Genomic DNA, 12,241 nt, shown 5'->3' with positions numbered 1-12,241 from the left:
TGTTTTAAATTAAAAAAATTTAAAGCAACAGACACATTTTTTAAAAATTGAGATTTTCCGGACGACCTCTAATTCTCTAAATCTCTAATATTTTCATAAGTAGTAAAACAAGAGAGCAGGAAATTGTCGGAAATTTTTCCGACAGGCGAGTAGTTTGATTCGACGATCAATCGGCACGAGTGAGCGAAGCAAAAAATAAAAAAATTGAAATATTTTTATCGATTGAGTCGGAATTTTTTTTCGCAAAAAATCGACTATCGAATTTTGGGCTTTTGAGAACTTTTTCTAAGGTGAAATGAGCCGAGAACAAGAATGGCGTAAACCGCATCTCAATATCTCAAATAGTTTCCGAGATATTTAACTTGAAAATTAGGAAAAACAAGGAAAAATAAAATTCAACTTTTTAAAGTTTTGATCGGCCATAACTCAGTTATTTGTTGTCGAATCTGAATGTAAATTACAGATTTGGAATCTGCGGAAAATTCTGCGTAAGGTGATGTAAATAACTAAAGTTATCTCCCAAAAATAAACGAGACATTGATATCAAAAGTTTGGTATAGTTTTAGTCATAAATTTTCGCAAAAATTTGCAAATTTTGATTTTTGAAAAATCTAAGAACTATTTCTTATGTAAAAAATCGCGACAAGAACGATGGCGAAAACCGCATCTTAATATTAAAGTGTCTGATTGGTCAAATCTATAGTGAGTTGAATTCTCCACTCAAAAGTCTGGGATTTTGACAGATTTGATGCTAGAACAATAAAATTTAGAGCGACTGTTTTAGAACTGTTTTATTGAGGTTTTGCGTTTTTATGCATGTTTTAATTAGTTTCAAAACGTATATATCCACCCACTAACAACCGTTCTAAACATTCCAACCAATAAATGAAAAGTTACGATCGAGTTGAAGTTGGATTTTTGTAATTAAAACTACTTTGATAAGAATATTGCCAGCCAATAGAGTAAACTCTTTTTTATATTTTAATCCGATGTTAATCACATTCTCCATTTAGCTATAAAGAATGGGTGAATCTTTAAATGAAAATTTGTTGTCTTTTTTGCTCAAAAAGTTTGTAATTGGACACTCTTAATAAACATGTGAAAAGGAAGAGCTTTTCTAATTTTGGTTAACGTAGCACTAAAACTGCTACTGAAATTAGATTTTTAAACTGCTACTGGAAATAGATTTTTTATTCATCTAAAAACTGGTGTGTTATGGTCATTTAAATTTTTAAGACGTTAAAAAATACAAAAAATAACTTGACTTGCTTTATTATATTTACTCAGTAATAATTTAAAACATTCACAAAACTAACAATTTTATCACAATATTAATAGTACTTGTAAAGCGGCTCAGCTACATAGGGCTTTGGTACAGCCAAATAAGGCTTCTGGTAGAGTGGTGCAGGGTGCACCGCAAGTCCTTGTTTCGAGACAACAGCATTAAATCCATTGAGATCATCAGCAGTGTAATGAACGACACGTAGAGTACCATCAGGATCGGCTACGGAGTACGACCCTTTTACTACATCACCATCACGAATTTCGTCTTGGGTTTTGTAGTCGCCAGTGTGAGGATCATGTACTCCATAGTTGTACTGGTACTTAGGATAAGCCTAAAAATTCGTACTAAGAATACGGGCACTGATATGCTACTAGTAACTTACGTAGTAATCTTTGCCGTATCCATATTTTGGGTAGGCACCATATTGGCCATAAACTGGAACTCCGGCGGCTTCTACTCCGTAAATTGGGGCTCCTTCGCTCTTTTCGATTTCTACGTAGGAAGTGGCGGGTTTGCCGTAGACGCCGTATCCAGCGCCAACAGCGCCATAGCCGCCTACACCCCCATAGCCGCCTACACCGCCATAGCCGCCAACACCGCCACCATACCCAGCGTATGGAGTCTTCAGATAGACGGCATTAACACTGCATGCGATGCAAGCAAAGACGAGTAAAACCTAAAAGAAACCCATAAAATTTGTGTTGGTACTTTTGAAATGAGTACTCACTTTGTCGAACATTTTTGTCACTACTGATTCTTTCCTTCCGACTTCGATATTTATAAGAATCTCCATTATGTTCTAGACCTCGAAATATGACTTTTTATAATTATTTTAACAATAAACATTGCCAAGTACTCGTTGCTCAATCCGAATGTTTTGTAAAACCGAATCGACCCAATACTTGTTAAGGTTACGGCAAAGATACTTTCTTTCGCCGTAATTTTCATGGTAATCAGATTAATTTCATGCAACATTCAAACGAATTCTCATATGTTAATAACCTGATTATTTAACAAACTTAGTAATTACTGTGTGCATAATTAGCTAATTTGAATTATTGAAATAGGTAAATGTTCAAGTATCAAGTGCTGCAACCTTCACGGTCTGCATTTGTTCTGGTTCTGATTTCTTCAAGTCAATTTCGTGGTGAAAAAAGCGACCTTTGCGGAAACTTATTCTAGCCAGATTTGTTTTATAGTGTGATTGGGGCAATTCAGTACGCGGCGAGGCTTTGTCTGAAAAATTGATAAATCAACATTAATTCAATCTATTTTTGAATATAAGAAATACGCAGACCATTTTTTTCCGATAAAAAGACTGGATTTGGCAGTTTAACAACTTAAGTCAAGATTTTAATCGAACACGCGTATTTTCGAGTGTCTATTGTTAAATTGTCAAAGTACAATAACATGCCGTAAGTACGTCGGACAAAGATTTGGAAGAGTAATCTATTGAGTGATTTCTAATTCTATTTCTAGTTTTCTTTATTTTAACGCCAGAATTTAAAAAACCAAAGCTTTGAACTTTATTTGGCGGCAGTTTTGATTACACTACTAAATTGCCATAATTACAGTTTAAACAAAAACATAAACAAAATGCATAACACAATGACAGATAAAAACAAAAAAAATTTGGAGTGGCCAAAAATTTTAATTTCAAATTTTTACGTAAAACAGATTAGATTATTTTAACATCATTCTGTATATTTTCATTGTCTTTATTATATAATATCATTTTATACGTGATATTGTTTTTGCGTTTACATAACGCAATTATTATCTTAACATTCCTATTTTATCTAATCATCATTTATACATTTTCATGACAAATCGAAGTTATTTTAAGTTCAAAATTTACGACTTTTACTTGTGAGTTACTTGTGTTTACTTTGCGTGGAAAAACAGAAATGATCACTTACAAAAATGAGCACTGAACTAGTAAGTATTTCAATTGCTGAATACTTGAGTAGTTTTAACAGGGAAATATATTCCAGAATGATGATAAAAAGAAAACATCTTTGGACAGATCACCTAGTCATGTACGAAATATTAGAGAACAATTCGAGCAATTAAATAAAAATAATATTTCTAGCTCAACAAGTAGTCACACATTGAATGCTCAGGTAAAAAAAAACAGTTAATTTTTTGAGAACGTTCTTCGGTAAATTTGTTTTTGGTGATAGGTAAAACCTTCAGATAGAAATGGACTTCAAGATGTGAAAGCTACATTTCAACAAAAAAGTGTAAGTAATTAAAATTACCATGAGTTAGGTCTTTGTAATTAAGTAAATTTTAGAAAAATCGTTCATACTCTGATATCAGCGACTTAAATTTTCAAAAAACTCAATTTGTCGACCGAAATTATCTCCAAGAACAGAAAAAGGACTTTATTAAAAATAGAAGAGAAGTTTCAAGCAACGCTACAAATTTATCAACTATTGATGAAACCGTAAAAATTAGAACTTGCTAAAGATATTCTAATTGAACTTTTTGATTTCGTAGACCACCAATGTAAAACAAAGAAGATCGGCGACAACAGAGGACCTGGTTAACTATGAAAACAAAACTCCACTTTCCAGAGTAAGACAATTTGAAATATTTTTAATAATTTTAAAGTGTTTAATGTTGTAGAAAGACGCATTTTCATCGGCTGATTTAACAGAAAGAAAACCAGAAGTGGCAATAGACTCGGTTGATTATGAAAACGGAAATATTCCCCTTTCGAGAGTAGGATAATTTGAATAATTTTTAATAAATTTTAAATTAAATGTTGTAGGCAAAAGCAGTTTCATTCGCTGATTTTGATGGCATGAGATATAAGGTAGAATAAAAATATGCATAAGCAAAACAATATTTCATTTTTCTAATTAGTTTTTACAGGTATTAAGACCAACCACTGAGAAATACCTGAAAGCGCCTCACTTGCAACAACAGTCCAATAATTATGCCAAAACTAAAAATGCGACAAGCAGACATTTTTTAAATAATAACGACGACATGACTTTTCAGCAGAAGCCTAAGAAAACTCCAAATGACTTTCAACAACACTCCAGTCTACCTGGCGATATGTTGTCTACTGCGGAAAATGTAGAAAGTGGGAAAACTGCCATGGATGATACAATTATTCAGCAAAAGAAAAAGCCAAATGCGATTGACTTTCATCACTCCAATCAACATGGCGATATTATGTTGTCAACTGCGGAAAATGTGGAAAGCGGGAAATCTGTCCAGACCGATGATGATACAACTGTTCAGCAAAAGAAAAAGCCAAATGTCGTTTATTCTCAACAACATTTCGATCAATCTGGTGATTTGTTGTTCAAGGACGAAAATATTGCAAGCGGACAATCATTTAAAAACGATAAGATAATTTTTGAAGAAAATGTGTTTGTTCATATTGAAAAAAATGAAGACAATGATAAAAGCAAGCAGAATGCACATGAAAAATCGAACAACACAGCTCTAATTAATGTTATGGTTCAAGAAAAAAATTTAATACAACTAGAAAATCAAAATGACGTTGAAAAAGTAAGTAGAAACGTTTTATAAAATATTTTTAGGAAAGTTTTGCATGCTTTTTAAATAGAATTTACCTACTAAAAATGAGCCTGTTGGAATCACAAAGAAAGAGGAAATCGTAAAAAATGGAAATCAGCCACAAGAAGGATCGGTAAGTAACAATAGTAATTATACATATTTCTGGGAGAGAAATCAAACAATATTTAATTTAATAAATTAAATTTTACAGGTTTTGGGACGAACTACTAAAAAATACGCGAATGCGTTTTATTTGCAACGGTACTCTAACAATGACAATACTGAAAATGGGGAAAAAGGAAACTCTGTTAGAAATGATAATGGGTTGACTTTTCAGCAAAAACCTAAGAAAACTCCAAATCCGATTGATTTTCAACAACACTCTAATCAATCTAGCAATATGATGTCTACTGCGGAAAATGTGGAAAACGAAAAATCTGACAAGACTGACAATATCACAATTGTACAGCAAAAGAAAAAGCCAAATGCTGTTTATTCTTATCATCCCGATCATTCCGATCAATCTAAAAATGATTTTGAGAAAAATGAAGACAATGATAAAAACGAACAAAATGCAACTGTTGAAACAACTAACGCAACTCTAATGATTACTTTGCTTGAAGAAAAAACTTTCATTCAATTAGAGAAACAAAATGATGTTGAAAAAGTAAGTAGAAATGTTTTATAAAATATTTTTAGGAAAGTTTAGCATGTTTTTTTTTAGAATTTACTTAAGAAAAGTGCGCCTGTTGCAATCACAGAGACTGAGAAAATCGTAGAAAATGAAAATCACCCACAAGAAAATTTATTTGCGGCTGAAAGATCGGTAAGTAACAATAGGAATTATAAACAATAGACTAAGACCTAAGAGTCGAGGGAAATTACAAAAAAAAGTAAATCAGATTTGTGTCTAACTTTATTTGAAATTTTGATAATATCTTAAAACTTTAGGAGCCTTTATCTATTTTCGAAGAATACGACGAAGAAGAGAGTGAAGAGATTATACCTTGCATATCTTTTGATGACGAGCCCATTGAACTTAGAGTGAAAGAAAAATTGAATTACCAAGAAATGGAAGAATCTTCAGTAAGTAAATCAGAAAATAAAAAAAAAAATTTAATTAGAGTTTAATAAATATTAATAATAAATTTCTATTTTGTAGGACATACACTTCCTACCACGTCGAAGTCGGTCTAGTATTACACACAGTACCGAAATTTTTTCATTCGACTTTCACAACGTGAAAATTGGCCCAAAAGTAAGTAAACTCGATTTGTAATTCAAGCTATGTAGTTATTTTCAGATGTTCCGTCGACAGAAAAGCTCCACGAACACAGAATTTTCGTTTGAAGTCAACATAATTATTTACCTCGTTTTGAACTTGCTGCCAAACAAAGATTACGAGGATTTCAACCTGTCTACAAAGAACCACAAGTATGGAACATTGGGCGAAGTAATTTTAAAATTAAAACTGAAAGACGGGAAACAACAAAAATTTGCCATGCTACTGAAATACGCAGAAGAAGATACAACACTACCCATGGAAATTTTCAGCGATTCTGAAAGCGACTTCAGTCTTGTCCACTACTGCAGACAGTACCACAATTTGGAACGCGATTCCACGTCTTTAAAACATATTCTCTGTACCAATCGTACCTTCAAAAATCATGAGAATTTAGAAACTGTGATTCAAGACGAGGATGATGTAATTGCCGTACAACTAATCGATTATGTTTTCGATTTGGAAGTTTTAAACTTTGTAAAAACTAACACTATACCATGTCGAAGTTTTAAATTCGAAATTATTGAAGAAAAGTGCAGATGTTCCAGTGAGAAACTCGACGAGTACAAAACCTTCTTCGATAACTTCATCGTAACTACAAATTTCCTGGAAGTTGCAGAGCTTGAGGAAAGAATTAGACACGGCTTCAAGGGCTATTCTCGTAAAAACAACGCGTACTACAAGTTCCTTCAGTTTATTGAAACTTGGAATGCTAAAGAAGGCGCAGTTACTAAAATCTCTAAATTTGTGGTAACAGAAATGATTGCTCTTTCTTTGGTGTCACCTTACATTAAGATATTTCCTGGAGCTTCAATTCCTCTATCAACAAATGAGATTCACTTCAAAAACGCGACTTCCGAATTCCAAGTTACCATCATCAGTTCCAAACATATTGACAAAGTTAAGAAGTTGTGGCCGTCTGTCTGTAGTGAACTCCCGGATCTTCAGACTCTACAACAAGATATGTGCAAGCACGAAATCATTTCTAAAATCCAAAGAATCGAAGATCTAAAAGACGAAGAAATTGCCATTGCGCTGTGGTTGATTGGAAAATATCCTCTGATTCTCGATGACAACAAAGACGTGAGAAAAGCACTGACGTTGTGTCAAAATACAAACTTAAAATTCATTCTCTTGGGCGAGAATGTAGCGCAATATAACTGGAGGGATGTTTTTGACCGTTTGTCTGACTTAGAAGAGAAATCTCTACAGTTGTACGAAGACCTAATAAAAAATTACATGTACATCTTGCAAGGAAAACAGATGTCGCTTAAAACGTTGATGCGTTTAACTACTAAAGATTTAGCCGAAGTCATTACACCAAACGAACTGATTTGTCTGGCTGACAATTCGTTGAGTTTTCATGATGAAGAGGTTCCACCAGTTTACATTAACAGAGTTTTGCCTAAAGTCATAATAAATGTGCACTTTCTGGAAAGTGTAAATGATGATACTTTTGTGGTCATCACCAGCTACGACAAAAAAAGTACCATTAAAGACAGGTTCGATGCCGTGGAGTACAAAGAAGAACGAAATGAAACAACAAAAAGAGTCTTTGTGTGTGAGAATGAACTAGACTCCGAGACGTGGTTGCTCACAGAAGAGCAATTTCACTGGTTCAGATTTGTCGACAACGACCACTTGGAATGGGTTAAAAGTCAAATTGACGACATTACAACTTTAAGAGCATACCAAAATCACATTCCAGACTACTACGATGAATCAATGTTAGTCCACCACGAAGAAGAAAATAATATTAATCTACTTTGCGGAGAAGCTGGAATTGGGAAGACGTCTCTGATGAAAAACTTACAAAGAAGCGGTCGTTCTGTTTGGACCGTTTTCATCCAACCAAAAAACCACTTTCAACATTTTTCCAAGAACAAAACTGGCGATTTGGAAATGTTCAAAACTTATCTTATTGCGGAAACGTGCAAAGACTTGACAACTTTTGAAAATCATCTTTTACAAACTTTCGTCTACAAGAAGCTTGTTAGATTTATTTGGGACGATTTAGACCAAGTTTCCGGTGATGTTCTGAAAACGGTAATGAGTGTCATCCAACAGTTGGCAAAGGAGGGATCGAAACAGTGGCTAATTTCACGAAACAGCTTAAAAACAAAATTGGAGAATCGTTACAAGGTTCTTGCACGAGGTATAAAAATGTTAAGCGAAGAAGATCAAAATGGTTATATACAAGAAAGACTGCACGTGTCTCCAAAGGACTTACAAAGGCAGAGGCGAGGTTGGACACATTCTTTCATGGAAGTTCCCTTACATCTTTTTATTTTCACCGAATTGTTGCTTCGAGATACCGAAAATTATTCCGATTCACTCAGTCAAGTGCTTACAATTCCTGAGCTATATGACCATTTTGTCGACTGTTGTTTAGCGGACCAAGACACTGAATCAAATCAGACAAGAAGGAGTTACGAAAAAGTTGGAGCATACTTTCATTTTAAAGAAGTGCTTTCTTCAGAAGAGTGCTCAGAAGTCTTAGAGTTTTTGGAAGAAATCAAAACCAAAAAGTGTGATTTCGTCAATAGAGAGGACTTCGTTCACAGGTTTTTAGGGGAGTACTTCGCAGTTTCTTATCTGTTGAGCAATGTGAAAAAGTGTGTTCAAGTCAAACAACTGTTAATTGAGCCGCAGTTTCGGTATCTTTTTGACGTTATGGCATCATCTTCCAGCAGAGCTCATCGAGCCGTCTTGCTTCAAGATCTTGATCTTCTAAAATCGTGCACCGCCGAAGAACTCCAAATGAAAGACCAAATCGGACGCCACGCTCTTCACCTCGCTTGTGGTTACGGAACTCAATATCCTCTTCTTCGTGTCATAAAACAAGACGACAATTTGATAATCGACGATACTGCCGTGCATTTTCAAAAATTGAAACCGGAAAGTGAAAATTACATAGAAATGATTGAGTTTTTGGCAAAAAAATGTGATCCTCGCGACAATGATTTGTTTGATCTTGACTGTTTTTCTTACGCCGATAGTCATAACTGTTTTGTTCCAATGGCGCTGTTGAGAAAGCACTTCACCATATACTTCAACGCTTTGCAGGAAGCGTTTATAAATGTTTTGTATTATTCCGTGAGGTTTGACATTGATGAGTTTTTTGAGATGGAGGAACGGATTCCTTTGGTTCAAAGCAAACGGTTCAAAAAATCTTTTTTGAGTGTGGCGTTTAAGTTCAAATCAGATAAATGTGTGGAAAAAATGTTGTCTTGTCCCAACAGCTCTGACTTTGTGCGAGAATTAAACACTTATAAAATAGTTAGTACATAAAACTACTGTTTGTCGTTTTTATTACATTTTATTGATAAACTGAATTGTTTTATTGTATTTCGATGAGATTGTTATCATTTATAATCCGAAAATTGTTTTTTAATTGTTCACTTTAAAGATAAAAACTGAATTAGACTCAAAATATTTGTTTTTGTGACTCTAAATGTAATTAAATTTTAAAAATCTATTGTTTAGTGCCCTAAATAAAGTACCACGTGCGCTGTCTGTCGAACTTCTGATAAGTACATACTTGATCATAATTTTCTGATAAGACGCTGGATATGATAACAAAATGTGCGTGCGATAAAAAGCAAAATATTCTGAATTATGTAATTTTTTGTAGACACTTGACCTTGCTTTGAGACAATAAATTTTATCTTAGAATCAATGTTTACAGCTAGTGAAATTAAAGCCAAACTTTTTATAAATTGTAAAGCATTTTTTTATAAAATATTTTTGGAAGAAATGTTTCTTTGTTTTGTACATAAAAAAGTACAATTTGTTCAAAATTTTACAGGTATGTTTATTAATTTTTTTCAAGCGGTAATTTTTTTTGTTACGATCACATTCGCGCCACTTATCTCCAACACTCGTACATATTTCACAACATGTTGTAATTAGAAAGCTCCATCGTCAATTCCACCAAAATTCGCATTCTGGCGCGTCAATTAATCTTACCATCGTTCGTGGAATTCGTTAACGATAATTATAAATTCTTGTAGTTCGACAAGTTGCTCTATTTATTAAGGAATCGCCGCAAGTTACGCGAAACCCGATCTCAACTTTTTAGCATAAATTTAAGCAATCTTCTCTCGTTAGATAATGTCATTAATCACCAGGAAATGACGAAAATGATCTCAAAAATAAACAGTTTTATTTGTACAGAAAAATATCCTACATAAAAAAATAATTCGAAGTGTAATCGACTTGTCGATGTCGGGTTTAGTAGTGGCCGTAAGAGTGGCCGTAGGCACTCAGACCTAAGCCGATGGGGGCGGCGATTGCGGGAGCGGCAACGACGGCCTTCACGGGATGGACAGGATGGACAGCGTGTCCAGTGCGCTCAACCACGGCGTTGAAACCGTTGTGGTGGTCAGCGGAGTAATGGACGGTGCGTTTGGTGCCGTCGGGGTCCACGACAGAATAGGAACCTTTGACGACGTCTCCGTCACGAGTTTCGTGCTGGGATTTAATATCGCCGGTGTGGTGGTCAGCAACGCCGTAGCTAAAGTCGTATTTAGGATGGGCCTAAACACACGCTCAGTTAAAACGAAAAAAACATAAATGATTTAGCTTACATAGGGTTCGGCGTGGACGGCGTGCACGGCGGGAAGAGCAAGAGGAGCGGCGTGTAAAGCGGGGGCGGCAAGTGGCAGACTAGAATATGAACCATGAGAAGCTATCAGCGGAGCTGAAGCTACAACGGGAGCGGCGATGGGGCCGACGTGTTGCGAGAAGGAGGCATATGAAGTGGCGTGGCCGTACTCACCTACGGCGTAGGCGGAAGCCACCAACACAACAATACCAAAAACCTAGAAATCGAAAATTAAATATTTTTTTAAAACCTCCACTGTTTCACGCACCTTATCCAACATGTTATGAGAAGTTTAAGAAATGACTGACGGTGAAGATCCACTTCGTTCTTTTTATACTTATCTTCAAACACATTCACTGTCAATGGAAACTGGACCCTGTGGCGTGGTAGCTTGGGATTTACGCAATGCGTTGACCTAGATCAGGATTTCGGCGGCGGTGGCGCGGACGTCCAAAAAAGGGTACATTTGTGGTGGACTTTGTTCTTGGAAGACAATGGAGACTTTTCATAAATGAAGGGCGCGTTTTGCAACAGCTTGCATGAAAATCCATCAACATTCCATTCTTTGTCGATTGCGATATGATTTCTTAAGTTATATAACCTTTACTCTAAAATTCGATGCATTTTTCGACAGTATTGACGCATTTGGTGTAGCAATGGGCTAAGGAAAAATGTGTTTCTACACCGCTCTTATCATAAATTAATAGTAATTATCATTAATCAATATATTAATATACTTATCTACACATATTTAGTTAGTTTTGATCTTAATTATTATTGGACACACATTTCTAAAAACAAATAGTGCACCTTGTCTCAAATTAATTTTTGTCAACATTGAAAACCTATTGAAAAAAATTACGTTGAAATTTAAAATAGGTTGGTAACTCTGTTAGTTGTCTTTTGACAGTTCAAAACTAATGGTAGGCATCTTTAAATAACAACTAGCAAAATAACTAATAAACTTTACGTCCAAATTTTCAAAAATTTGAAAATTGATTTTTTACTTTAGTCAAATATGTAGGTGGAAAAATTAAACGTTTTTCATACGCATTTAATCCAATCAAAATCAACGTATTCTTTTTTTAACGGATATAAAAACAAATTTAATAAATCCAGTCTTTCATACTTTTTTTGTTTGGTTTATTTAATTTAATATTAGCCTCAAGCTTTGTTCATTGATAGAAATCTTCGGCACCATTAAATTCGGAAGCTGATCTCGTCCAGCAACTGTTATTGACCTTAGTACCACTGACATTTTCATTGTTTATCTTTGCGTGTTTTAAACGAGTTTATAATTATACCACCAAACTGGTACCATTGGCAATGTCAATCTTCATCTGATTACCTTTAAGGTAGTTTCGTATTGTACCTTGAATATAATATAATTCGGAAATTTGCACAGCAATTGCAACTATTGGTACCACGGCGAGGGTGTGCCTTGTTATCGGAAATACTGTCAAAAAAATTCTCAAATTAGCGTTAGGTAAGCGTTTCGTAAAAAGGACATGGTACTACTAAGAATGTAGAT

The 12,241-nt window shown here is 34.6% G+C and overlaps 3 protein-coding genes across 3 annotated transcripts; 1 reads left to right on the top strand and 2 right to left on the bottom strand.

The window, feature by feature from the left end:
• Positions 1-1,273: 1,273 nt before the first annotated feature.
• LOC148173988 (uncharacterized) lies at positions 1,274-2,031 on the bottom strand. The gene is made up of 3 exons (XM_088038059.1): positions 2,013-2,031; positions 1,668-1,961; positions 1,274-1,616 (listed from the first exon to the last, which is right to left on the bottom strand). Exons 1-3 carry the CDS (start codon positions 2,022-2,024, stop codon positions 1,332-1,334), a joined length of 591 nt encoding a protein of 196 aa, XP_087894185.1. The 5' UTR covers positions 2,025-2,031; the 3' UTR covers positions 1,274-1,331.
• A 1,127-nt stretch (positions 2,032-3,158) lies between these two features.
• On the top strand, positions 3,159-10,297 carry LOC148173987 (uncharacterized). The gene is made up of 21 exons (XM_088036777.1): positions 3,159-3,223; positions 3,280-3,408; positions 3,469-3,528; positions 3,582-3,734; positions 3,788-3,865; positions 3,917-4,012; positions 4,062-4,106; positions 4,166-4,813; positions 4,872-4,955; positions 5,034-5,489; positions 5,547-5,648; positions 5,774-5,908; positions 5,985-6,080; positions 6,126-9,383; positions 9,514-9,548; positions 9,591-9,637; positions 9,668-9,693; positions 9,759-9,825; positions 9,937-9,950; positions 10,017-10,058; positions 10,118-10,297. The coding sequence occupies exons 1-21, from the start codon at positions 3,209-3,211 to the stop codon at positions 10,295-10,297; spliced, it is 5,766 nt and encodes a 1,921-aa protein (XP_087892903.1). The 5' UTR covers positions 3,159-3,208.
• LOC148173986 (larval cuticle protein A3A-like) lies at positions 10,253-11,015 on the bottom strand. The gene is made up of 3 exons (XM_088038061.1): positions 10,979-11,015; positions 10,694-10,927; positions 10,253-10,643 (listed from the first exon to the last, which is right to left on the bottom strand). The coding sequence occupies exons 1-3, from the start codon at positions 10,988-10,990 to the stop codon at positions 10,338-10,340; spliced, it is 552 nt and encodes a 183-aa protein (XP_087894187.1). The 5' UTR covers positions 10,991-11,015; the 3' UTR covers positions 10,253-10,337.
• Positions 11,016-12,241: the final 1,226 nt, after the last annotated feature.

The sequence above is a fragment of the Gnatocerus cornutus genome, chromosome 5 (assembly GCF_029298725.1).
Source record: "Gnatocerus cornutus isolate USDA-ARS CGAHR chromosome 5, icGnaCorn1.1, whole genome shotgun sequence".
Classification (NCBI taxonomy): Eukaryota; Metazoa; Arthropoda; class Insecta; order Coleoptera; family Tenebrionidae; genus Gnatocerus; species Gnatocerus cornutus.
Note: the sequence above shows the minus strand (reverse complement) of the source record. Positions and strands in the feature narration are given on the sequence as shown.

Bases quoted from the DNA above. Each gene is read 5' to 3' on its own strand.
- LOC148173988 (XM_088038059.1), bottom strand. The intron at 1,617-1,667 runs GTAAGTTACTAG...ACGAATTTTTAG, and splicing joins GATACGGCAAAGATTACTAC to GCTTATCCTAAGTACCAGTA.
- LOC148173987 (XM_088036777.1), top strand. The intron at 4,956-5,033 runs GTAAGTAACAAT...TAAATTTTACAG, and splicing joins ATCAGCCACAAGAAGGATCG to GTTTTGGGACGAACTACTAA. The intron at 9,384-9,513 runs GTTAGTACATAA...TTCACTTTAAAG, and splicing joins AATTAAACACTTATAAAATA to ATAAAAACTGAATTAGACTC.
- LOC148173986 (XM_088038061.1), bottom strand. The intron at 10,644-10,693 runs GTAAGCTAAATC...GCGTGTGTTTAG, and splicing joins CCGTCCACGCCGAACCCTAT to GCCCATCCTAAATACGACTT.